This window comes from Corvus cornix, chromosome 6, assembly GCF_000738735.6.
Source record: "Corvus cornix cornix isolate S_Up_H32 chromosome 6, ASM73873v5, whole genome shotgun sequence".
In the NCBI taxonomy this organism is placed as follows: domain Eukaryota; kingdom Metazoa; phylum Chordata; class Aves; order Passeriformes; family Corvidae; genus Corvus; species Corvus cornix.
In genome coordinates this window covers 35,197,416-35,224,846 of record NC_046336.1, presented here as the reverse complement: position 1 = coordinate 35,224,846, position 27,431 = coordinate 35,197,416, and the positions used below count along the sequence as shown (strand labels likewise).

Here is a 27,431-nt window from a genome sequence, read left to right as displayed (position 1 = left end):
CCTGGGCCGGCCCCTCTCGCCCTGCGCCCGCCCCCGCCGCCGCCTCCTCCGGCCCGGCCCCCGGGGGAACCGGGCAGGGCGCTCCGGGCCGGGGGCGCGGCCCCCAGCCCCGAAGGAGCGGGCAGCGCGGGCACGGCGCGCCCCGGCAGAGCCGACCGCAGGAAAGTGCCCCAAAATGAAGCGCTTGGGGCTTCTCCTGCCGCGGCCGGGCTCCAGGAGAGGGAGGAGGAAGAGCAGCCCACACAACACCACTGGGCGAAGAAGCACCTCCAGAGGATGATGAGGATGATGAGGATGATGATGATGATAAAAATGATGTTTAAAACCAAGCAATGCTGGAGGCTGATCCCTGAGGGTTTGGCCAAAATACCAAAAAAGTTGAAAAGAAACACAGAGGAGCCTCCCGGCAAACAAAGCACAGCAGATGAGGGGAAGAGAAACCCCGTGACTGACAGCTTTGCCCCAAATCCTCAGTTTTCCATTGCTGGAAAAGCTCGGATCCCAGAACGCTGCTGAAACAGAGGAAATGACAGGCAATGTCCTGGTGGAGGGAAGCCCCCGTACAACCTTGGGATGGCCCGTGAGCCAGGGACGGAGGAAGGGCGATCCTGGTGGGTGGGTAATTTTACACCCGAGGGCGTGTGGTCCCATCCGGCATGGCACTCATCCTCCTGGCCCACTGCCTCCTGCTCTATCCCCATCCACCCATGGATCCATCCCACGGCTACAAGGATGGCTGTGCCAACCCTGCTGCCTCTCCTCTAGGAGGAGATACCTCACTTCTCATCGTGCCCAGAAGAGCAAGTGCTCCCTCCAGGTCCAACAAGCTGAGCCTACTGTGGGCAGCTTCTGGGACCTGCTCAGCACATGATCACCAGCAGTGCATAAGAATACTCCTGTTTAATCTCTGCCCTTCACTCCAGCACGGTGTAAAATCATTGATACCCTGAGGAAAGCCCCTCGATGGAAAAGGAAAAAGGTGTTTGGACTTTGCAAAGCTCCCCAAGGTTCATTCTCCTGATGAACTGTTAAAACAGAAATGGGAAACCCTAAGAGAGCAGCGAAAGATAAATGGGGCTCCTCAAATGAAGTCTTGCTAAAGGAAGAACAGGGCCCACTGTGGGAAAACAAGGAGGTGAAGGAATGGGGCTGGAAGGAGGCAACAGCACCTGCTCAACCAACTCCTGAAGCCAGGCAGCTATTAGAGTGTGATCAGCTATCAGCTGAACTAATCCCCAGTGTAATTCCAGTTAAACCCATGGCATTACACTCGGGATTAACTCAGCTAAATAATGCCAGGGTCGCCTTTTAGCATCGCTCATTCTGTGCTTTTTTTCATATTGTTTTCCTCAATTAAGAGGAGATTAAATTTCTGCCACAGAAACAACCTGGCAAGGTTGGAAGAACAGGGAAAGAAACCTGAACACCATATCCACTGGAAAAGTCCATCCTGGTACATTCAAATTCCCATCTTTACACCCTTTCCATGTTACCCTGCCTTTTTGTACCTTCAGTAAAGAAGAAGGGTGGAAAAAGTGCCCAGGAGACCAAGGCAAGCAGGGAAACACATTTACTGAAGAACGAGGAGCAGCACGAAGGGGTTTGTGAAGAAGAAAAGGCACAAAGAAGGGCTTCTGTAACAACAGACCACTCTGAAACATCCTGGCCTGACACAACCAGTCCTAGAGGGGGCATTTTTGAAGGAAAACAACTTTTTTTCGTTAAAAGTGAGCTGTGGAAAGGAAAGGGGGAAGACAGAAAACTAATGTTACAATATAACAGAAAAATCAGCATCCAGAGCATGTAACACCTCCATGTTTCCCCTAGATACCTATCAGTGAGGCAGAAATGAGTCAACATTATCTCCATTTGTTGCATCATTCCTCACTTCTAACTTCATCAAAGTTATTTCCCTTCTAGGAATTAAACTGACTGCTCAAAACCTGCCTGAGAATTTGAGCAAATAATATTTGGTGTATAAGAGATCCAAGGGTTTTCCACCTATTTTTCCCAAGCACAATGCAAAGAACAGTACTAACTTTTGTTACATTAAGCTACAATAACTAAATGTATTTGGTTATTGCCACAAGTTTTAATTTGTGTGGGGCTTTTCAAGGAAGTAACTGATGAAACAGAATCAGAAACAAAGCAAGAAAGAAAATCTAGTTGCTTACCTCAAGAGACACACAAATTAGTGACACTCAATTTTCATTGAAGAACTCCTTGGGCTATTGAACAAGAGCTTCAGCCTCATGCAGCCGGGGAAAGCAGCAGCATCCCAGCAAAGCAGGCAGGGGCTGCCCCTGGATCCCTGGCAGTGCCCAAGGCCAGGCTGGACATTGGGGCTTGGAGCAGCCTGGGACAGTGGAAGGTGTCCCTGCCCATGGCAGGGGTGGCACTGGGCGGGCTTTGGGGTCCCGTTCTACTCAAACCATTCTGTGATTTGATGATTACAGGGAGTATTTTTTATTTGTGGGGATTCTCAGTCTGCTTACAGGAGACTGTTGTTCCTCTCCTTACTGGGAAGGACAAAAGGAAGTTGTGCCCCTGTGACTTGCCCTTGTGCACTTGGATTCAGCATTTTCCTGCAAAGTCTGTAACACCTGCAAAGTCTGTAACACCCTGACACCCCAATCTCAAAGAGACAATAATTCCCTAGAGAAAAAGCTCTTTTAGGAGCCCATTGTGCAACCTGTTACACTAACAGAGTAAAATCTACACATAACTCCCCCAAACAGGCCCAGCAAGCAGCTGCTTGTGAGGCATATGCTACATCCATCTTCCCCATTCCAAATCACCTTCTTAGTCAAAATTCCTATCCCAGCTTCACCCAAGGAATTACCCCAAAGCACCAACACTCAGGTCAATGCTCACAAGCTGGCCATGATGTGATAAGCTCACCACCACCTTCTGCCACTTGCAAGGGGGCAGAGGTGGAAATGAAGAGGCCACATCCTTTCAGCTCTGAGACATCAGCCCCAGTAGTGCTGCAGCCTCAGGGCGAGTGCCATGGAAGGAGAGGGCTGTGCCCTGCAGTGCTCTCCCACATGGAAGGTAAAGGGGTGGGGTCACTGTCTCTGACTTTGCACAACTACGCTCTTAAACCCTCGCAGGAATTCCCTCATTCAATGACTGCTAGGTGGAAAAGCACTCCACTACCTCCTGCACTCAAAACTACTCCACTACTGCTGCCTCTGCTCTTGTTTATTCACTTTCCTAGCACTGGGGAACCTGCAGATGAAGGTTCAGTGCTGTGCTTAGGTTTTCCAATCCATGGAGACACAGCTGTCATCTTTAGCACCATTTCTTCTCAGATTCTCTGGCTTTGTTTTTCCAAAGTGCCAGGGGAGGCTGTCACCCCAGTTAATGGAGCATCCTCCAGTCACAGGGAGTGTGACAAATTGTGCTCATCCTGTCCCCAATGCATTAGGATCAGTACCTTTGAAATCTGAATATTCCCCAGCTGAACACAGTAACACCTCTGGCATCAGCCCGCAGAGATACCAGAGACACTGAACTGCCCCAACAAGCACTTCCAGCTTCTCCACCTCACCTTTCACCCTTTGCACAAAGGGGCTTGAATTCTGTGTGTAAGTCAAGGGTGGCTCTGCAGCCCTAAAGCCTCACTTTCTGTCAAATCAGAAATAAGCTATGAAAGCAAAGCACAGATTGCTGGAAGCACCAGAGATACAGGGTAGGGCATTACCTCCTGGAGTCGGCAATTAGGACTTTAATGAGAACAGGAAGTGTTTCTTCCTTTCCTTTTTCTATAATTCAAACACACAGGATCATCCCCAACTTTCAGAGAGCTGTTTGAGGCAACAAGAGCTCCAGAAGTGACAAGCAAGCAGCCACTGAAGCCTCCAGCACTGGCAACACCCGCTGCTGTTGGGGACTGCCACAGCCAGCCAGAAACCAAGTTCAAAACCAGTTTGCCAGGATTTCACAACGGGACAGAGGAGCCCAAGCCAGGAACAAGCTCTGCACCTACTTGGGTCTTCTCATAGTGCCACAGAGCTCACTTTAAACAACCCAGAGCTGGGATTGCCAGGCCGGGTTTTTAGTGCTCCAGTGACACAACCACTCCGGCTCCCCCATCAGGATCCTGCTTTCCCACATCCCCTCCAGGCTGCACTGACAGTTCTGAAGGTTCCCAGTGCAACTTGTCCAGCCATGGGGATGGCATCCCACACAGGCAGCCCCTTTATGCAGCAAATCCCCATAATCATTATGGAAATGGTAAAAATAATTTAAAAAACCATAATCCCACAACTGCTTCTGTCATTCTCTTTTTTAAAGCGAGTACAAACGTGTCCTGTCCTCTGAGCACTGCTCAACACAGGATCTCAGGATGGGTCAGGCTGGAAAGAACCACAGTGGGCACCTGGTGCCACTCATCCCAGAGCATAGGACTGTGTGCACACAGCTCTGGAATATCCCCAGGGAGGAGACCCCACAGCCTCTCTGGACAATGTGTTCAGGAGTGGGCACTGCCCAGGGAAGAAGTTCAGGTGCAACTTCCTGGGCATCAGCTTCTGCCCACCAGATCTGTAAACTAAGTTCTCACAGGGGTCCTTGGTTTTTCTCACTCACCTCTTTATTCTTATTTCTCTTTTCCCCCGTGCCTGTTTTTATAAACTTGCAGTGCCTTTGAGGTTTCCCGGCCAGCCCTGCAGAGCCCAGAGCAATCCCAGCTCCCACTTGGAGACAAGAGCTCATGCTCTCCTTCTGTTTGCACACCACGGCTGCAAGATATGAAATCTATAACATACAAAATATATATCCCTAGCAGGGCATGGACAACACTCTTCAAGGAAGGGAATATTAATTTTTACAAATATCTTTCTTTGGAAGCAAAACAAGGATTCTTATCCTTTTGTGGCGTGTCATATTGCAGTAAAGATATTTATTTATTGAGTGCAATTATCTACTACAGGTCCATTGCCTTTGCCCTATGCAATTTCTTATCCCTATCACAGACTTTGACCCATATCCTTACCTTGTTCCTTTTACAATAGCAGAATAAAGATCTCAGCTCCTGAAATTTTTTCAGACTCACTTTCCCTACAGTAATCTGGAAACCCAGGAAGTCAGATTAGAAGCCACATATGTCTTCTTCCAAAAGCAGGCTGGCAGAAAAAAAGGCCAAATATACCAGGCTGGCTAAAACTGCTACCAGGACAGTCATGATTGAAGGAGAATCAGTTAAGGAAGAGCCCATTTAAAATCCAACCTTTTCAGGGCCAGGCAGTGTTAGAGCTGGACAAGCACAGGCAGGTAGGGCAGTCAGCTCCTATCACATTTTGAAATCTAATTTCATCCTGATCCTTTTACAAAGCAGCCAGCTGTGTGTGACAGCAGCTCCTACCTGTCGCTCCCTCCATCTCCAGACTCCAGGCACCTGTGAGCAGGAGCAGCAAGTGCTTTTTCAGCCAGCACAGGGAAAACTCCACAGTCCCCACCTGTTTTCACCTGTCTTCACTCCTGTGCAGGAACAGATTTAGGATCTGCAATACACTACTGGATTTCAGCACTTTTCCCCCTGTGCCATGTCCTAGTGGGATTTGTCACACAGATTTCCAGACAAGCTGTTGACCGTGACAGATGTGTGCTGCCACCATCTAAGAAGATTTACTGTTCTCACAGGAAGCCATGTGAAGGGAAACTTTTTCTGGTTTGGTAAACTCAATCTCAATTTTGCTATTTTTAGAATAATCCAGAGAAGCCTTTTTACCACTCTCATAGAAAAGCGACTCTTGGGTAGAGGTGATAAGCTTTAAAAAAACTGGGTGTCATTTCCTAGTTGTGACATGTGTTGGGTGCTTTATTCAAACACTGATAGAACAGCCTGGGTTGGAAGGACCTTAAAGCCCATCCAGTGCCACCCCTGCCATGGGCAGGGACACCTCCCACTGTCCCAGGCTGCTCCAAGCCCCAATGTCCAGCCTGGCCTTGGGCACTGCCAGGGATCCAGGGGCAGCCACAGCTGCTCTGGGCAAAGTGGCCCAATAACCACGATGGAGTTCAAAACTCCTGAAAGCTCACCATTGCTGTACAGGATGGAAACAATTCCTCATTTCCCAGCAGAGCTGTCTGCTCCAGCTTAGGTCTCTGCTCTGCAGGCTGCGTGTGGGAGCTGAGAAGTAGGTCACATGAGCCTCTGCAATTCCTTGCCTTGCCTCATCCAGCTGGAAGCTCCAAGCACACCCCCAGATTTGGCTTTGATGCCCAACTCCATCCCCGTGCCCAAAGCTGGGTGATCAACACATGCAGCACCTCCTGGGGGAAAAGAAAAAGAAAAGAAAGAAAAGAACCTGAACCTATCAAGAACCCTTTTGAGTCACCACCTCTTTCCTGCCTGAGCAGGGACACGGAGCACAGGGGCACAGGACAGTCAGGCCATGGCATGCTGGGAGTGGCATTTGCTCCCAATTCTGCCTGGAAAGGATGGAGATGGAGACAGGGGAGATCTGCTCCATGGCAACACTGGAGAATCCATCTCACCTGCCCTCAAACCCAGGAGAAGAAAGGCAAAGGGGGAACCTCCTGTTTATCCCCAGGGATAATCAACTGCTGTAAACCCAAACATCCTCGCTGGTGAGTTCAGGGCAGAGCCTGCATTCCCTACAGAGGAAAGATGTGCTGTTCTTGGCCACACCAAGGCCCACGAGGGCTGAAGAACAGTCTGATAATTCTGGGTTATGTGAGATGAAATCTGCACCCCACAGGCTTTCCTGCAAAGCCAAGTCCCAGCAGGACTTTGCATATGCTTCATGCTTGAGAGGGCTGGGAGCACAAGGCCCTGGGGAAGCAGGTCCTGCATAATAAAAGCAGCAGGCATGCAGGCAAATAGAGAAGTGTGGGATATAGTTAGTAGCACTCTTTATATTGCAAAAACCCAAATTTGTTCTATGCAAATCCACATGCAAGGATTGACCTGTGGCACCCAGTGAGAAAGTTCTGTAGCAGAAGATGGGAACCAGAGCACAAAAACTCCATCGGGCCACAGAAAACAGCCCCTGACCAACCAAATAAAAATAAAAACCTCCCTGGCCTAATGATTAACCTTCCCAAGAGAAGAGGTGGGGAGGACTCCCCGCCAGCAGCGAGCTGTTTGTTAGGCCACATCTGCAAAACCAAGTACAATTGTGGTTGTTTAAGTTCAAAAGAACTGAAGTGGAACAAGCCAGCACACACCAGAAAGAAGTCAGGTGAGGAGGAGAGACAAAGAGGGACCAACTTACCAGACCTGGCAAAGCAAAGGCTGAAATGAGATGCAAGTGGCATCTCCAGAGGGATCAGGCAGGTCAATGACTGTGCCAGGACACAGAGCAGGGAGACAAAGGGTGAGTATAACGTTACAGGCTGAAAATCAAACCCCAGAGGACTTCAAATCCCTCTTCTGGCACATAAACCAGGAACTGGAACTTAGGGGGTTGGGTTTTTTACATTGATAGGTGGGTGAGAGGCTGGACACGACCTGGCTGTGTGTGCTGGCAGCCCAGAAAGCCAACTCTGTCCTGGCTGATCCAGCACAAAGGTGGGATCACAGAGGATTAAGAGCCATCTCCCTGTGCTTCAGACAGAACTATCTGATTGTTTGAAAATATTCCCTCTACCTCAAACCCTTCTATGTTTATTCTAACAAACCAATTATTCATTTCAAACTACCATCATAAAAAACCCAGGATATTTCACATTCATAAGTATTAGGAAGAAAAGTTGTTCCAATTTTCAGAAGTACTTTTAGGCAACCAAAACCCTCAGAGAGCAGCAAATAGCACTAACAGCAAGAAGGAGCAGTACATCATACACAGAGGACATCTTTGGGATGCTATTTTGTGTGGGGGAAGTGTGAAATAAAAACCTAGAAAAGTTCACAAGAATTATTATTTCACTCTTTTTCAAGTCAACCACACAGCCTCACCTTGAACAGTGTGTGCAAGTGTGGCCCAGGAAATGTATTTATAGGCACAGGGTAAAACCAAGCCAAAAATCAAAGTAGCAATGAGAAGAACAGAATAACTTCAGCACAAGGAATAAATAAGCAAGATAAGCCCCTCCCATGTGGGGAAACAGGTACAAGTAGCACAAGTGGGATGCAAAGAGGTCAAGTGTTGAACCCCTTTCCCAATAAAAGTGCTCCAAGGAATGGGATGAATTGCTGGTGTTGAGGAACACAACACTGAAAACAAGATCTGTATCACAAGAACAGCTCCAGAACACATGCCAAGCCTCACCATTTGCATATGGTAACTAACTCTGCTAATTGAGAATGTTGGAAGCTCCCACTGTTTTCAAATCACAGCTCCTGGAAACGTGGCTGAAATTCCAGTCTAGCAGGCGACTCAAATGAGAGCAGCTGGATCTTCCCAAGGCTCCAGCTGAGCTCCAGCATCCACCACATCCCACTGCCAAGCAAATCACAGAATCACAGAAGGGGATGGGTTGGGTTGGAAGGACCTCAAAGCCCATCCAGTGCCACCCCTGCCATGGGCAGGGACACCTCCCACTGTCCCAGGCTGCTCCAAGCCCCAGTGTCCAGCCTGGCCTTGGGCACTGCCAGGGATCCAGGGGCAGCCCCAGCTGCTCTGGGCACCCTGTGCCAGGGCCTGCCCACCCTCCCAAGGAACAATTCCTTCCCAATATCCCATCCAGCCCTGCCCTCTGGCACTGGGAAGCCATTCCCTGTGTCCTGGCCTCCTTTGTAAAGAGTCTCTCTCCATGTTTCCTGTAGCTCCTTCAGGCACTGGAAGGCCCCAGTGAGGTCATCCCAAAGCTTCTCCTCTCCAGGCTGAACAATCCCAGCTCTCCCAGCCTTTCCTCCCAGCAGAGCTGCTCCATCCCTCTGCTCATCCTGGAGCCTCCTCTGGGCTCTCTCCAGCAGCTCCTGTGCTGGGCCCCAGGGCTGGGGCAGCTCTGCAGGTGGGGTCCCACCTGAGCAGGGCAGAATCCTGCCTTAGGGTTAAGAAAGCACCAGGAGAGCTGTGTAGAAGAGAAATTCCTGAAGAAAAGTATATAAAGCTAAACACAAATCCACTTTCCTTAGCTCCAAAAAATCCTGTAGCCACAATCAGGAGTAGATGGGGAATGTTTGCTCTGGCCCAATGCTCAAGGCACCATGTCCCACCGAAAGCCAAAGGGCACCAGGCTGAAGGACCTTCAGCCTGATCCCACCTGGATCCTCTTTTTCTGGAGTGCTCCCCAGGATCACCTGGGCACCTTCTATTTCTCTAAGAGGTTCAGGATTTGTTACTACAGCCAGGGAAGCATTTGAGAGCCACAGGTCACTAATGTGGACAAGCCTGCAGAGCTTTTCTGACTCCCTTCATACTACTCCTTCCACAATAATCCCTTCCCTGTAGACAAGGGATTTGCTTCTGTTAACTGAACACAGTAAGAGGAGCGCTCTAACCTTTCAGCAAAATGGCAGAAAAACAATGCTCCCTTTAAACCATTTCTCAAAGGAATTGTAATTAAATAAATAAGTGAATCCACCACCATAAACCCCACATGCTGTTAGCCTGAACCTCCTCAGTCCTGATTTTACATATTGAAAGAAGCTGGAGAAAAAAAAAATAGCTGTAAACGCAATTATCTATATATAATCTTCATTTCTCACTTTTGGAAGCAAACAAGGGAGGGAATAAAGTCACACGGCCTTTACAGACATCTCCCTGTATCAGATCTGGAAGCAGAACCCAGCTCTGGCCTGGCATGTATTCCAGAGCCAACGAAAACCCTCTTCAAAAACATTATAAACATCAGAAACAGAGCAATTTAGAAATAGTTTTCTACTTACCGGACCACAAATCCTGAGAAATCAAGCAGAAAACCAGCACTCAGCAGCTGAACTGGATACAAAGGAGCTGCCGAGGCTTCACGAAGATTAATTTGAAGGTGGCAGCGTGTCAAAGCCAAAAAGCAACCCACACCCCCAGCAGGCAAAGCAACAGAAAGCACAGGCAGGACTTTGAAACAAAGCAAGGCCCTGCACACAAGGCCAAGGGCAGCCTCCCCAGCTGCTGACACTGCGGCCATGCACGGGCAGCTGGCCCTGGGACAGCGCATCCAGGGGAGCGGGAAGGGTGGCAGGAAGGAGCATTCCGACTCTCCCTGGGGACACGGTGGGCACACCGAGGCACTGGCACTCGACTGTGACGCTTCTTCTCAGGGTCCTGCCTGACCACCCTCTGCAGGACACGAGACCTTCACTCCAGGCCGGTCAGGTCAGAAGAGAAGCTGTCATTTAAAGCCCAGGAAAGCAAGAACTTAACAATTTAAAGATAAGCCATTAGTCCTGCCTCAGCAGCACCTGTTATTACTAACTTCCTTTTGAAAAGTTAGACAAGAAAAAACTCTTTAATGTATTATAGACCCAAAAAACAGGGCGAGGAGGAGATGGATGGTGGTGATCATGTTCCTCCCCCAAAGCCTCTATGTGGTGACTTAATTTCACTCCTTTGCCTGTGACTGTACAGTCTGGGGGGCTTTTCCCCCATTTCAGACAAAACATCCTTTATTGTTTTCCATTTCCAGCTGTCTTACAGACTAATACATCTGCACAGAAAATGCAAAAACAGCCCTTAATCGAAGACACCATCCCCACCACCACACCCCCTCTGCATCTACAAAAACCTTGTCAGAAAATTGTTGCTGCTTTTTATAGCAGGGTTCCTGGAAACAAGAGCAAACCTTTAGTCCCCTCAAAATGTGAGAGTAAAAACCTAATTAAGGCATTTTCTATTACCCACTGAGAAATCTGATGCCTTAAAATAATCAGACACCAACACAAGTAACAGCAACCTCCCAAGTGTATTTTGAAGCAAAACACAACCATGATACCAAAGACCATGTCCTTATTGCTGCTCAGAAAACAGAGATGAACAAAGTGTGCAGTTTTATTTCACAGCACTAAAAATCCACAAGTTCTCCAAATTCATCCAGTTAGTACCAGGATCATTACAAATCTGCATTTGACAGCTCCACACTAACCAGAACAGCAGCAGCTCTTACTAGACAGAAAAAATTCACTTGCCAGAAAGATTAACCATTTAACAAATTAAAATGTACTTCACAGGTATTGAAGGCCAGCATCTGAGAGCACTGTTGGTATTTTCCATCAGTGAAAGCTTCCAGTTTCAGAAAGGATGCAAAGAGAGTCCTTGACAGATGGCTGAGATGAGGCCTCCAGAGCCACAGGAAGGAGGAGAAAGCATTATTTGTCTTGCAGGACTTTTGCAGGATGTGGGAATGTGGCAGCCGGATCAAACACTGCATACTGAGCTAGTGCCCAACTTTGGAGAAGTTTTTTGATCCATTTTAGGTTCCTTTTTTTAAGTATCTAAACAAATGTCTATGTTTATTAGATAAAAGGATAAAAGCGAAGTCACCTCCCCAGTGCTCAGAACCAGAGTAAGTGCCTGGAGTACTTACACGTCCCAACACTTCTGTAGTGCTACAATGGTGCAGTTTCCACACTGAGCCTCTAACTCTGCCAAAGGAGTGAGTCAGAGCATCCTCTAAACACAGATCAGAGCCCCAACAGCACATTTTCCTTTCCAGTTAATTGCTGACAGCCACTGAAGAGAAATCTGTTACACTGGGGGTATGAGGGAACAGGCTCTGAGGAATCCCCCACAGAATTTAACCATACAATCAACCTGCTAATACACAAACAAAGGGTACTCCACAATACAAGGAATTTTTTGGTTCCTGCACCTCATCTGGCACACAATCAAAAAAGCGGTCAAGTGCAATGTATTCGTCCCTCCATAAGGAAGAAGGATGTATCTTTTAACAAATACGATGTCTTAAAATCAGTCTTGCTGAACTGACAACAGAATCCTCCATTCATCTCCCATAGTCAGGCTTTCATCCTTTCTCATGAATCATTACTGACTCACAGAAAAAAATATTTGTTCAAAGGTGGATTTTCTCACTCTTGTATCTGCTATTTTCAAACTTGACTGCCTTTGAACAAAGGCTCATTTCTCTGTAGCCTGACTCAAATGTTGCAATAAAGTTCCTAACTGGGATCTGTCACAATCATCACCATCAGTTGACTTAGTCTGAAGGTAGGATCATGTGAAAAAGGAGACATGTAAAGGTGATTGAGCAGTAGTCATATGCAGGGGCTGACAATTATCCTGACCTATATTCCTCTGGTCGTTGCAGCACTGAACTCCTCCCTAACCATTTCTCCAGCTTCAGAAAGAGCTGCAGATTTAACACAGGCAAGTGCGGAAATATTTGAGTCGGTATCTTCAGTGATCTCTTGGTCCCTGCAGCAAGGAGTGCACTAATGAAACACGGCCCCACAACCACAGGTAGGGAATTCCCTTAACTCAGAGAACAACAGCAAAAAGCAGGTGATCAGTTGCTCCTTAACTTACAGGTATGTAAACCTGAAGTGCTTTTATACAAGACATATTAAGAAGAAAAAAAGTGACAAAAGGCTGAGTCCCCAGAAAAATTCTTTTTAAAAAAAATCATACACTAAGTGTAACTCCTCAACTTGGAGTTTGGCTTGCTTTCTCCTGTTTTTGTAGCAGTGAAGTTCCTATTTCTGGGGGTGAGCCTACAAAAAGGACTTACCAGGTGCACTATAGACATTTATACCCTCAACTGCTGCGGGCTATGCTGTGGTAATCACTTATTCCAACCTTCCCCCTCCTGCCCAGAAAACACAGCAAATTTGACCCCACTTTACAGGGTGAGCTCTGAACACTCATTAGAGGGTGAGAGTGCACACTTCAAGAGCTACCAGCACCATAAATCCATACCCTAATCTGCTTTGGGGCAACTTGGTCAAACAGCCATTCCCTTGCAGGTGATGAAGGAATTTTTAATCTCACTTAATTCAGACATTTCTTGTCAGTTATCTGCAGTTTTCCTTTTCCTGTCACACTGCAGAGCTCTAAAATACTTTGCAGCTTTCAGGCATAAGGGAACCTACTTAAAGTGCAGTTGCTTTAAAAGATCACCAGCCCTTCTATGCCATTCACCTCTTTAAAACCAGCTGCATTTCAAAAGCAAGGTGGCGCACCAAATGTGTAAGGCCTACATAAGGAGCAGCTTGTTTGGTACCTTAAAGTTAGCAAAAGTCAAGTCTCAGCCCAATCTTTATACAGTTCAAAAACCTGGATTTAGAGTCAGCAACAATTCCATTGCAAGCAGGAGGCTGGAGACATCAGAGGTGCTTTCCAGCCAGAGCTGGTAGGAAAACTGTCAGAGCCATGGCACAGACTAACCTGAATGCCCCGGCCCAAATAACACCAGAAATGGATGGTGTTAGTGAAAGGACACCCCAGAGCACTTAGAGAACAACTGCTGCACGTCCCAAAGCACCTTAAAGAAGAGTGGTGACTTTCCACACCCTCACTATTTTCTCTTTTTCTCCTACTTCTTTTGAAAGATAATGTACTTACCCTGGAGACTAACATGCTACGCAGGATGGGTTGATGATGACTGTAAGACTTTTAATTCCTTGCCCCTTTTCAAGCAGGTGATGCATGCAGGAACTCCTCCTGCTTTAAAATGCCCAGAATAGAAATGGTGCTGTCCAGGCAGAAGTTGTGCAGCTGTAGAGAAGAGCTATGTACCCTCTCCCTTCTAGAAGCTTGGGAAAAGGATCAAAAAAAAGGTTTGAAGTATTTCATGCGTGGCACAGGAAAACAGCAGCTAGAAACACAGGCAGCACAAAGCAGTACTGAATCAATCCAACCACCTTCAGATCCAATAAAATAGAAGCTGCGCCAGGTCTTAAATCCATCTATGGCCCATTCATAACAGCACTGGCCAATGAAATCAGCTTATTAGTACATATAAACCCACAGGTACTTGTGTCTTGCATCACGCATTCGTTACAACTTCCCTGTGACAGCAGTTGTTTTTGCAGCTCTGCTTATGCAACAGAGAACCTGTGCACTGAGCTGAGACAGCCTCCCAAATTTGCAAGGTTAGAAAGTCTACACAGCAGCAGCAAATCATCCAAAGTGCTTGTTCCCAATGCCTGTGGAACTGAACCCAGACCAACATGAAGAAGGCCCGCTCTGTTCACTCCCTCACAGCTCATCCACAGCAGTGATGTTGACTTTGGGCAATTCGCACTCCTCTTTGAAGTGGCAGTTTTCCAGGATGTCCTTGTAGTAGTCCTTGAGGTCCGCGTAGGTGGAGATGGTCTCGTTGGAGTGATGGAAGGACAGCAGTTTCTCATTGAGCAGCAGCTGCACCTGGTACTCCTCCTGGGAGGCGTTCACGTGGTCGCAGTGGTAGAGCACGAACACCAGGTTGGCTGCGTAAGGCACAATGCGGCCGCTGCGGAATTTCCGCTGCGTGTGCCAGGCGTAGTTGTTGGCCAGGAGAGGCTCATCATCTTTGAAGTAACCCATCAGGGCAAGCAGGGGCTGGAGGGTCTCTGCGTGCCCAACTTGGACAATCAAAGGCGAAGAAATGGGTTTGGAGCTACAAAAGAAAAAAAGGTGAAGGGATGAGCAAGAGCCTGTGCTTTAAAACAAAACAGCAACACACTGCACAGCGGCCACGGCCAAAGGACACCTTGAACTTGTGTTACTCCCGAGTAAAACCTCTTTGGGAATTTCAGTCTGGTACAGACATTTTAAATGCAGCTTCCTGAACTTTGTCCAGGTATCGATCCCAGGCCAATGCAGTGAGATTCAGCAAGGCCAAGTGCAGGGTCCTGCCCTGGGGTCATCCCAAGCCCTGCAGCTCCAGGCTGGGGCAGAGGGGCTGGAAAAGGCCCATCAGGAAAGGCCCTGAGGGTGCTGTGCCAGAGGGGCACGAGGGGGAGCCCAGGGGGGCACGAGGCCAATGGCTGCTGGGCTGGGCCAGCCATGGGGTGGCCACAGACCCAGGGCAGGGCCCGTCCCCTGTGCTGGCCCTGCTGAGGGACCTCAGGGCTGTGTCCAGTTCTGGGCCCTCCTGGCCAGAGAACCCTGGAGGGGCTGGAGCATGTCCAGGGCAGGGAACAGAGCTCAAGCCCCTCACTGGATGTGAGAGAGTCTCCTTCAAATCATCAGCAGCATTTACCAAATTTAGTCTGAAGACAGTGATCCAGTGATGCAGGAGAACAGTTGTCCCTCCCCAGTTTACCAGTCCAAGTGACCAGCAGGAATAGTGCTAATGCTAATTCCTGAGGACACCAAGCAGTCCAGAAGGAGATGATGCTCCCTCAGTAACAGGTCAGTAAATCAAGCCACTGACTCGTAGCATGAGTGAGGACAGTTTATGTAACAAAAGGTTTTATGTAACAAAAGGTTACACACTGCTCAGCCAAAGGGGAGATAAGAACTGGCTTGCTGCGCCAAGAAACACCAGCCAAAAGGAAAATCTGACCCTTGCTCCGGAGAAGGATGATGGCTTTTGGGGACCATTTCCAAGTGGCCCAGGTCACTTGATCTAGCACAGGTAAATACAGGTTTAGCTTTCAGGAGACACATCTTGATTGGTCTCAAAAGGAGGCATTTCCCCCCCTCCAATCCAAAGCAATGGAAAAAATGGTTAACGGGGAGACTTGCCTGTGGACTGGAACTTTGATCAGCTCAGCAGGAATTCAGTGCTGGGCCAGGATGGGCCCTACCAGCTCAGCGTAGCCATGGTGTTTTTGGAGTCTGACACACACCTTGTACCGTGCTCCTGGTGAACCTGAGCCCTTCTGACTCCACTCCTCAGACTCTCCCCTTAGGCAAAACATCCCTTGAAAAATATATCCAAACCCTGCCTCTGTTTTCCGTTCAAAAGAAGCAGCACTCAAACCACAGAAAGGTTCTCTATGGAGGACAGAGTATTTTTTTTCCACCTATGCCTTTGTTGCACCAAGAGCTTTACATTCACCACACTCTTCCAGCTCCTCCAAAATCAGTGTTCCTGCCCATGTTCTCCCCTTGCTATTTATGACCCCTCCACTCATTTTAAAATCGTAAAGCTTTTGGATCCTTGAATCCCTTTCTCTTCCCTTCCCTCTCTTGTCCATTTGAGCAGCTGATGTGTATCCTTCCTGTCCACACACACCTGCAGGGAAGTATTTTTAGGTTTAAGACACATTCACATCCCTCCTGTCAGAGCAGCAAGACACAGATATCTATGGAAGGAGACAGAAGGCCGTTCCTTTGATCTCCTGCAATCTGCAGCTCAGAAGTCTGCTGGGCCAGAGGTGGCTTCTAGGTAATGAATCATTCCTTTGCCAAATCCCTCCTTAAATCCACGTGAGTTTCCAGCACACACAACATCCTGTGGCAAGGACTTGCACAGCTTCGTGCACTGATCTTCATTTTTTTCTATTTGTAGATGCCAAGTCCCATTTAATCCTCTTTGTTCTACTCACAGCTTTCCAGCAGTGTTCTTCCCAAGCTGAGAAATCCTACCTTAGTCCTTCCACAATTTTTCACATGAGCTATATCCCTTTAGATCAGAGTGTTAGAATGCACAATACTCAAGAACCATAAGCTACATCATAAATCCATGCTATACCCATGAACTCTCTGCTTAATTCCTGATATCCAACATGGAATCACAGAATGGTTTGGATTGGAAGGAACCTTAAAGATCATCTCATTCCAACCCCCTGCCATGTCAGGGACACCTTCCATGGATCAGGCTGCTCCAAGCCCCATACGTCTGAAGTTTGAGATATCTCCGGACAGCTACAACAACCTCGTAACTCAGCTCCTGAGTTTGAGTCCTCCCACATTCAATACAACAGGTGATAAGGAGATCGTTTTTCCCTCACGTGGATTACTTGACAGCTCTGCAGTTTTCCAGCCCAGTCTCACCAGGCCCTTTTACAACCTTCCCAGTAGAAACACTTCATCTTATTTATCTTGATTAAAACCGCCACATTTGCAATGCCACTGAACTTGTCACCTCCTTTTCCTGCGTCATTTACAACATTCTGAGCAGGCCAGATTGCTCCAGCTCTATCTCTGCTAGGGAAAATTGATCCGTTGTCCCTACCCTCCATTTCTTGTAATTTCATCAATTTTTTTCCCCTGTGTAAGGACATTCTGCCTTAACCCCATCTGCTTGACTTCTTTAGATAAGGAAACCTGTTGAGAAAGATGTTTGGAAATCATGACTGTGGCTACCAGATCACCTTATTTAGTATTTGCTGATCCCTGCCAAGAGCTCCAAGAGGAATGCTTTCCTTTTCAAGGGCCATCCTAACACTTCCCAGGTGTATCAAGGTGCTCAGCAGTACTAGTCTGGAGCATTATTTCTACAAGACTGGCCTGGAATTCTGATTCTCTCCCAGAGCTACTTTTTAAATTCTTCCCTTATTTAATTATTTGTACTTTCATGCCGTCCCAGCTGCATGGTGGTCTGTGTTAAGTAAGAAGGAAGCTGGAAACAGAAATATGCTGCTAGAATCTCCAAAACAACCCTACACAGGCATTACTGACTCCACAGGGAATGGATTTCACATCCCACCACTCCAAAAAGGCCTCAGAAATGCTAAGACAAAAAAAAAAAAAATTAACATTCTGGCTATCAATGCTGGCTTTAAGCAAAGTTTGGCTTTACTTTTCAGCTGATGCTAAGTAGGAATGTTGAAACAAGGAAATCACAAAAGATATAGCAAAAACTAAATCATAAAAAAACCAGTGAGGCATATGTTTGCAAAGCAGGAAACAAATTACAGCACAGGCAAGTTTTTAAGAACAAGGGAAGAAGTGACAAAAGAAGGACTAAACAAGATACTCATTCTCAATCTGAATTGAGTTTTTCCTTCACCTGCTTTAGTCTCATGAGGTCCTCATGCCAACAGGCCAAACAGCCTTGGGAGGCAAAACAAACCTCTCCCACTCAGAGCTATCCCACTGGATTAGTTTAATGAGGATTAAAATTGTTTCCTGATACGACACAATCCTGAGTTCTCCACAGCCTTTTTAACATAGCATGCCTGGTGATACTGGTGATTTCCCAGACTGCTCCAGCACTCCCTGTTCAGTCTCCAGGGTCAGGACGCCAGCTCAGATGTGGTTTCCTATCATCCAGCAGTGACAATCAAAATGGCCATCAAGGTTCAACAGCAATATTTTTGATTGTGGGGAAAATGATGACAAATTAGCTCTTCAGAGAATACACACAGGCAAAGGTTACCACTGCCCCTGCATTTCTGATAAAGCCAGAACAAGCAACAAAACACTGATAAACAGTAGCACAAGCTAATAAAATATTAAGTGGCAGGCTTGATGTTGCCACTCAATTTGCCTCACAGTTGATCAATGACTCAGCATCTTGTTGGAAGCATCAAAGTTCTCAACATTGTACTCTGGCAATTGCTAATGATATTTCAATCCCCTTTTCCCCCTCCCTTTTATTTACTAGTATATGGCTTGGGAAAGCCCACTGAGTAAACCTCATTCCCATCTTTGAAGGGAAATGAAGGGACTGTGCATAAAACTCTGCCATAAAATATGAGGAGCTTGTTCGGAAGGGATTGGTTTCATATTCATCTCATGGGGCACTTTCAAATGAGCTGAAGGGGCTCTCAGTAGGCAGAGCACAAGCAGGGTTCCTTGGAGAGATGTGCCAGCTCCTGAACTGCCCACACTGGGGTTTTACAGATTTTTTTTTTTTTTTTTACCTTTTAAATAAATCTTCCTACAGATGAAAATGAAGAAAGTATTGAACAATTCAGTAGCACAAGACAGAAGCCAAGTCTCACTATGGGGAAAAAAAACACCATCGTGGAGAAGCACAGATGTGGGATTTATTATCCAGGCAAATTCTAGTTCTCCTGCATCTCAAGATTTGGGTTTAACTCAATCTTCTGCATCAGCTCACCCATCCTCAAGAGCAGATCATTCCTACTCTTCCCAGGACTACTGACAGTTCATTCTCCATATGGAAAAAGTGAACTTTCTTTTAACCAAAATTTATTTCCTAAGCACTGATTGGTCTTTCAGTTAGAAATAACCCAAACCCCAGGAAATAATGGGATAAGAAGAAACATTTCCTGCTGCAAAGCTCAACTGGCCAACCTTCAAACCTCATGTAAAAATCCCTCCAACAACTGCAAAGAAGGTAAGCTTTAACACCTGTTTAACAAGCATGCTTAGACTACATGCTATGCCTTTCCTCCCTAATAAAAAAGCCAGGTCACAGGACTCCAAAACCTGTTTTCAACTATGGGATGAATTCTTCATCCTTCTCACTTCCCCCTGTGATTTATTGAAAAAAAAAAAAGCTGGACAAACTCTAAACATACCAGGAAGCAGCAGAGATCAGGGAGTGGTGAGCAGCAGTGGTAGGACTCAGGGCAGCAGAAATATTTAACAGTGGTGATGCTCAGAGGATTATCACCAGTGGGAAGAAAAATAAAAAAAGTTTTAAAAAAAAAAACTGTCAAATAGTATTAAGTCCTTATATGTCAAAATTTTCACCATGAATAGTAGAGGAGAAGACAGCCAATTATTCCCAGAATCAGCGCCAACACAACAAAACGCCACCACTAATACTGACAAGATAAAATTTTTCTTCTGTTGCAACAAGGAACAAGCTCACTCATGACAAAAGCAGACTTGAAAAGCTGACTGGACTACACAAAACTCATTAAAAAGCCTGATTAAAAGGCTCTTATCTAGTCCTGCAACACTTAATCACTCAGAGCTAATTAGGCTTCCTTGTGTTTCACTGCAGAGCTGCTGCACTTCCAAAGGCTCTTTCCTGGCTGATCCCACCTCTCCCAATGTTTCAAACCTCAGAGATTTGCAGGAGCACCAGGCTGATGCTCAATGTTGATCCATCACAACGAGCCAAAACCAAACCAAGAGGGCCATGCCACTTGTCAAACCCTTCCTGCCCAAGGTGGACACCAGTCAGACCAGTTCATTTGCCTGTTACTTGCCTAGGTACTGTTTCATTTGGGTTTTTCACTCTCACATAAAAGGGTATGACTCTATAAAAGTTGCTGAGATACTTTTTCAGATCAATCCTGAGCAAGCATGTAGTAACTAATTAATGTGAGATTAAGGACATGCTGGGGAGTCTGAAAGGCACAAGAAACTTTAAATCTCTAGTTCTGGGCAGACAGATGAACAGCCACATTCCCTGGGGAGATCCCCTGGGCTGCCCAGCTCTCTGAGAGAAGTCAGCAAATACACACACTTCAGAAAAGCAGACACAGAGATGCTGCTGAGTGTGCCACAAGGATCTGTGGAGAACTTCACACCTCTGGCTTCCCCAGAAGCTCCCTTCAATCTTGTCAGAAGTCCTACCTTTGAAAGATGGAGCAATCAAAGCCAACCATATACTATGATACAGAGCTGCTGACTGAGACATTGGCTGTTTATTAATCAAAGTCACCCCAGCAGCAGTGAAGGGGTTTTAATAAACAAACTGACTGAACATTTTGAACCTGAGCAAAAGGGGATTTTCAATCTAATTATTTCATTGCTACTGCATGCATAGAAGCTTTTTGCTTAGTTCCCTTTGTACATACAATAAAAAGAGTTTTGAACTGCAGAGTGGTTTTAGATCACCCATTATATTCCTTTGTACTGAGTCACAGATTTGGAAGGAGCAATTAGGGCACAGTGGTAAATGACTCCTGAAAGGTTACCAATTGTGTTGGGAAGTGACCTGCAAAGAGGAAGGCAAATTATGTGGAACAATAACAGCTACCAATAAACCAGTATTGGTCACTGCCAAATTAGTCTGTTTACTGTACAGCTTTGTGGTATAACTCACGAAGATCACCTTCACTTCATCTGGAACCATATTCAAATTCAAATAAATCTTTTTTTTTTTTTTTTAATACCTTGGATCCATTTACCCTCTCAGAGGAAACCACCACCAAATATTCTGCAATGCATATGGGCAGCTAGGCTGGTATTATCAATACACACTGTAAATACTGAGATGGCTGCACAAAGCACCCTCCCAGTTTCCAGAGCCTTATGGCAACCCATTTGGACAGTACAAGCAGTAACAGGTATTTCATATTCTTTCACCAGCAGGAAATGTTAAATACTTGAAGCTAGAAGGAAAAAAATGAAGAGTCTAAAACAGCTTTAGTGAACATGCTTAAAGTGTGCCCAAGTGTGCAGCTGCAAAGGTTTTTAAAATCAGATGAGCAGCTTCATATTGCATTAAGTTCCAAAAGGCCTGGATTTCTCATCAACACACTGAGTTTCTGTGGGCAGAATACTGTTCATTAAACTGCTGGGAAAATCAGCAGTGAAAAGTAATTCTCCACTAGCTTCTCTGGCTATTTTCTATCCCTAGCAGGCAGACAGAAAAAACACAATTCTTAGTCCATAAAGCACTTTATAATTGTGAAGACATAAGACAACTGCCCAACTATGCCATTTCAGCACAGCAAATCATATGGGTTTGATGTGGAACAAGTGAAACTTTTAACCAAAGTTTATCTCCTAAGCGAAAATGCTTTCATTTCATATACATCTCTTGTGATACATTTCATTATATTTTTGTAACTAAGAAAATATGTATGGAAGAAAGAGACCCAGCCCCCAGCCTCTCCCTAGAAATGTGATCATGACACTTCCTTCCAGACTGGAAAAGAGGTATAGAGGAATGTGGTGGTCCTGAAAGGTCCACTGGGCTGGTTTCTACTAAAGAATTAACCTTTATTAGACATCGATACTTTATTGCTACTGGGCTGCAGAAGAACAGGGCCCATGCATTGTGCTAACAGGAGGTGGTCATTAGTACAACTACTGGCAAATCCTACATCAGACCCAAGTTCCTGAATAGAAATTCCACCTTTCCACCAGCTCTCTGGATGGGGCAGTTGCCAAAAGCAATCACAGAGTGAAAATCCCTTTTACAGCTTTTAACACCATCTTGCTGTACAGCAAGACCTACCCAGAAGAGACTATTGCTAGTTTAAACCACAGAGTTATACTGGAATTCACATGATGAAAGATCCTAAAACATCTGAAATTCTGCACTGCAAGTTGAAGGTGGGACTAATTAGCAAGAGGTATTTATTACCACCTTCATCATATTCTTAAGGATAGACTAATCAGCAGGAGGGGTTTTCCACCAAAGAAATAAAACAAGCTTTTATAAGGCAACTAAGTTCAGTGGGCAGATTGCAAGGGCAACAACCACCTCATGGAAGAAACAGGTTTTCTCTTTTTAATTTCACTGTAACTGGGAATGAAAACAGAACAAAGCTATTGAACATAAATGCATAAAGTGTGCTACAAAAACACAGCTTTGCCAACACTGCTCTCCACTGCCAAGTCTGGAGCAGAACAGACAATCCAGATCCTTCAGCTTCTTCCCAGAACAGAAGTGCTTCCCTTTCTAATTCTGGATAGCCCGATCTAAGCTTTCCAAAAGGAAAAGAGATCATGGAGCAAAGGTAATGCCCTGGAAGTAAATTTCTTGCTCTTTTTAGAGTTTTTAGAGCAAGCAGTCAGTTATAAATCAATGCTAAACACTATTAAATTGAAACAACATTCCACTGAAAGATATTTCATCATCACGAAAGGTCATTTTCTGAAAATGCTGCAAAAATATTTAACCTGTTGCCTTAAAGTTGACCATCACCATACAAAGAAAGAAGAGACTGGCATATCTTTTTATCTGTATGTTTTCTTGTTTTCATTTGTACTTGTACACTGCCACAGGATGTCTCTCTCCATAGATGAAAGAGATAAATCTCTCTCCCTAGATGAAACAGGATTAGCTGCACCTCCACTCCCTAGATTCCAAGAGGGACAAGCTGTTCCAAGACAGTGGCCCTGCTAGATTCCCACATCCTCTCCAGGTTACCCAACCCAGTTTATTCCCAGGTCTCCAGTGCTTTACGACTGCCACCTTCCGTTGTGGAAGGGAGTAACACATTCCTGTGGCACTCTGCTACCTCAGCTCTCCGGTTCCTGTTTAGGATGACGCTCATCCTGAACACTGCTTGCATCCAGCTTGGAATTTTGCAAGATTTAGGGTCCTGATCCTTTACACTCACTGCCTGCTTCCCTCTGTGATGGCAAAACAACACGAGAGCCCCAGGGATTGCAAGTGAACTTCCACAGCCAATGCTGAAAGACACGAAGTTACCACAGTTTTTTGGGAGCTCTGCCTCTGACAACTGCTGATTCAGCTCCAAATAAACCAGAAACCTCCACCTGTACCTCCTCCTTCCAATTACAGCTTTCAGGTTTTTTTAACTTATTATTAAACTTACAGGGATATTTTATACACAGTTGAGACACACAGCTGGCTACTAGTGCATGTAATGTTAAGGACTGCAAGGCTGTCACTGCTCGAAGAGGAAACGACATTAAAAGGGAACAAAATGGATCGCTCCATTCCATTATACAATCTTATGGCCCTATCCTTGATATCCTGTACTTCTATAAAATTTCCATGCTCATCTGCTAAGTTATTAATTAACGTGACTGGTTATTAACTACGAATTTGTAACTGCTCACTTTACATACGGAAAGTGCACGCAGGTTGTAAATTAACATTTAAGCAAAAACCGTTTAACAATGACATTTTAAACAAAAAAAGCTCATTGTTTTAACTCAATGTCTCCTCTCAAACTGTGCAGGAAGAGAACACCACTATCAAACAGTGGCTGGCTGTCCCCCGAAGGCCTGTGTGGATTAGCAAGTTAAAAGATGGAAATACTCCAGCTGAGCACAAAAGCATCAATGAAAGTAACAAAATATACTCTTTAAAGTAACACTGCTCCAGTAAAAATTGTATTTCTCCCCGTTAAAATTCAAGCTCCAGCTCTCCTAATGTTGCCAGGTTTGGAAGTTAAGTACTGAACTCCTATTCACATGAAATCCAGCTCAGGATTGATCACAGAAAGCTCGTACCAAAGCACTGAAACCTTTTGATTTACCTTTTGCTCTCTTCCACTGCTTTGTCCAAATGCTGGAAGATATCTTGGAATAAAATGCAGCTGGAGCGACTGTTGATGTCATAGCCATATCCTCTCTTCCAGTATTGCTTCAGGTCATTCAGGTATTCCAGCACCTAAAGTCAGAGCTCACAGGTTTTTATTATTGCACCAAGGGAAAACAAAAAGCCCACAGCCTGAAGCAATGACACAAAAACAACCCCAAGCATCAAGGCTCCAGTCAAAACCACTTCAGCATAAAACCAGACAACAGCTCAGACCAAAGAGCCACCAAATTCAGCATCAGGCTACGCTCACGGTCAGGTGAAATGCTGCACATCACAAGACAACCATTATCCACTGCTTTTTTAGCACTTCTGATTTTGTCTTTGGCTCATCATTCTTCCCATAGAATCCATCCCACATCTTTAGCTGAGCTTGTCTGGTTTCACGTTCCAGAGAAGTGCACACATCTCAGACAGAACTGTGCCTTGGAATTATTCAAGAGCACACGGTGCTCTCCTTGTTCTTTGTTCCTTTCCTGACAATTCCTGGCATCAAAGTCTTTTCCCACCTCTCTGCTGAGTTATTTATAAGGACACTGAACAGGGCAGGTCTCAGCAGATGCCCATGGTGATCCTGATTCTCTTATAGAGAGGACACCACTTACTCCTAACTGCCCACCCTGTAGCCAAACACCTACCTAGGCAAAGGTCTCCTCTTTTCCCAGGGCTGCAAATTTCCTTACGAGCCTTGGAGGAGCCTTACTGAACATCAAAAGTTACGCCAAACAATTTTGAAAGAAGATGAACAAACATTTCCTCTCATTAATCTGGGTTCTACTGGGTTTTATTAACAGGCATTTATCTGGTTTAGAGATCTGATAGTCCTCAAAACAAAACAGAGTCTCAGAGGCCCTAGAAGACCTCATTTGATGTACCCTGGAGTGGGTTTTATCATGTGAAAAACACACATTACAGAATGGTTTGGGTTGGAAGGCCACTTAAGATCATCTCATTCCAAACCCCCTGCCACAGGCAGGGACACTTTCCACCAGACCAGGCTGCTCCAAGTCCCACGTACCTTGGCATCTTCTTCACTGAAGAGTGAACACCATGGGGAGGTCACATTTTTTATAGCCAGCTCGTATGAGCAGGTGAGAAAAGCCACTTGAACAAGATCTGCAATTAATCCACAAACAAGCAAGAGATAAACCACTGCTACACAAGCAGCAACTTCCTCTCAATTTACCTCTAAAATGGACTGCAATTACTGTTTGGCAATGCAAACAACGAAATCCAATAGGTAATTGGCAGGACAAAGGCCAAGCACCAAAAATATGCAGTTTAACAGAATTATTGCACAAAATCCGGATTTTGGGCTGCAAGCTCTTCACATTAATCATTACAAGGGGAAAACAAGAGCACTTCACATTAAATGCTGCCCATCTGCTGATGTGTTATAGGTGTCAGCTGCTGGTGCAGCCACACAGGACAGAAGAGTCAACACAGGGAAGGTGTGAGGTCTTGGATAACTCCCCCTCCACATCAGCAGCTGAGCGTGAGCTGCAATCCCAACAGCAGCACTTATTTTGGGGGGGTTTCCCCACCACTTGACCACAGAGGGAACCCCAGCACTTCCGGACAAGTGAGTTATAACACAGACACACAGGACTGCTTCTCCTGAGGTCATTTATTTGCTTGAGCTGTAACAGGTTCCACAAAAGCTACACCTGCTCCAGAAAGCAAAATTAAAACACTCAAATCCCTCCAAAACCAGGTAAAGCTGATTTCATCTACAGGAAAGATGTTTTCAAACATCTTTTTCTTCTGACCACTAACCAACAATCATTCATTACTGCAACACCAACACAGACTTACAGTCCCATGCACTTAATTAAAGACTGCAACTCCAATTCACAGCCACTTTAAATTACCTACTCTGCATAACTACATGTCTTGGAAGTTGTTCTTGGCCAGGCCTGGAGCCGAAGCCACCTGTAAGAGGAATTCCTTACCTGCATTTAGCTCCTCCACCGGCAAACACAAGGCACTGGCGACCTTCTCCAGGACTTTCTTCATCTCGGGCCCCTCTTTGAAGGCGTTCACCTGGCACATGGCCGCGTCATTCTCCTCCACCAGGGCCACAAACTTGGCGCAGTGATCAAAGAACCGCATCAGGGAGTCGTTCACTTCAACCTCCACCTCTGAAAGCAAACGTGGGCATCAGGGGGAGCACCACCATCCCCAGGGGTACCAGCATGTGGCCACCACGACACCCTCCAAGAGACAGTCTGCCTACAGCTGTACAGCTGTGCTCCCACAGGGATGCAGGGTCCCCCTCAACCTGGGCATGGGGGATGTGGGACTGCTCTCATGGCTTCTCTCAGCCACAGGGAGGGCAGCAGGCACCCCCAGCCCCTCTGGGGGCATCAGGAGCTCCCTCAGGGAGGATATGGGGATATGGGACTCCCCCAGCCACTCACGAAGGGCATAGGAGTACCCCAGCCCCTGGGGGAGATCAAGGCTCTCCCAGGCCCTCAGGGAGGAATAGAGCTCCCTGAGAGTGGGCACGGGACTCTGCCAGCCCCTCTTTGAGAGCAGAGGAATCCCTCAGGCACCCCCATCCCCTTTAAGAGAGCCGGGAATCCCTTAGGGGAAGGCCAGGGGCTGCCCCAGTCCCTCAGGGAGGGTGTGGAACACCTCACGGGGCTTCTGCAGCCCCTAAGCAAACAAAGGGGGCTTTCTCAGGGCAGGCGTGAGACTCTCCCAGTCCCTCAGAGAGATCATGAGGCTCCCACCCGGAGGGTGCAGGACCTGCAGGGAAGGAACTCGAATCCCTCAGGTAGGCTGTGGGACTCCCCCAGCCTCCCAGCGAGCACTGGGCGCTCCCTCAGGGAGGGCAGGGGAATCCCCCATCGTCTTGGGAGAGCTGGGACTCCCCCAGCCCCTCAGGCACAGCCGGGGGGTCCCCCAGGGAAGGGGGGGGGTGTCGCGCACTCACCGTCGCCGCCGAAGTCGAGGGTGGGCCCGAGCCCGCGGCGGAAGGCGGCCGCGCTCTGCAGACAGCGGTGCTTGGAGCTGCTGGCCAGCGCCAGGCGGCGGCGGGCGGCGAAGAGCGCGGGGAAGCGGGCGGCCATGCGCCGGGCCAGCTGCTCCATGTCGCGCCGGCCCTGCGGCGCCAGCCGCCCGTCCAGGCTCTCCTCGTACCACATGGGCCAGGCGGCCAGGGCGGCGGCGGTGGGGCAGGCGGCGGTCCCCGCGGGCCGGCGGAGCAGCCGGGCGTGCAGCTCGCCCAGCCGGCGGACCTGCCCGGCCGTGGGGTAGCGGGTGCCGTGCCGGAGCACGGCGCGGAGCTGCAGCGGGGCGCAGGAGGCGGGCAGCGACCCGCCCGCCTCGGGACCCAGCGACAGCGGGTCGCGCACCAGGTACGGGTTCACCTCCTCGTAGCGGGACTTGGTGCCGAAGTAGCCGCTCAGCCCCGCACTCGCCGGCGGCAGGACGAGGAGCAGCACGAGGAGAGCGCTTTCCCCGCAAGGCGCCATGGCTGCCACTGCGCGGCGACCGCAGGAAGAGGCGGAGCG

At 47.1% G+C, this 27,431-nt stretch overlaps 1 protein-coding gene across 1 annotated transcript; it reads right to left on the bottom strand.

The window, feature by feature from the left end:
- Positions 1-10,796: 10,796 nt before the first annotated feature.
- MINPP1 (multiple inositol-polyphosphate phosphatase 1) lies at positions 10,797-27,431 on the bottom strand. Its single transcript, XM_039553722.1, has 5 exons — positions 26,852-27,431; positions 25,866-26,054; positions 24,932-25,029; positions 23,852-23,985; positions 10,797-14,466 (listed from the first exon to the last, which is right to left on the bottom strand). The coding sequence occupies exons 1-5, from the start codon at positions 27,390-27,392 to the stop codon at positions 14,067-14,069; spliced, it is 1,362 nt and encodes a 453-aa protein (XP_039409656.1). The 5' UTR covers positions 27,393-27,431; the 3' UTR covers positions 10,797-14,066.

Bases quoted from the DNA above. Each gene is read 5' to 3' on its own strand.
- MINPP1 (XM_039553722.1), bottom strand. From the start codon at position 27,392: ATGGCGCCTTGCGGGGAAAGCGCTCTCCTCGTGCTGCTCCTCGTCCTG. The intron at 26,055-26,851 runs GTGAGTGCGCGA...GTTTGCTTTCAG, and splicing joins CCTCGACTTCGGCGGCGACG to AGGTGGAGGTTGAAGTGAAC. The intron at 14,467-23,851 runs GTAAATCAAAAG...TTTCTTTTGTAG, and splicing joins GCAGTGGAAGAGAGCAAAAG to CTCCAAACCCATTTCTTCGC.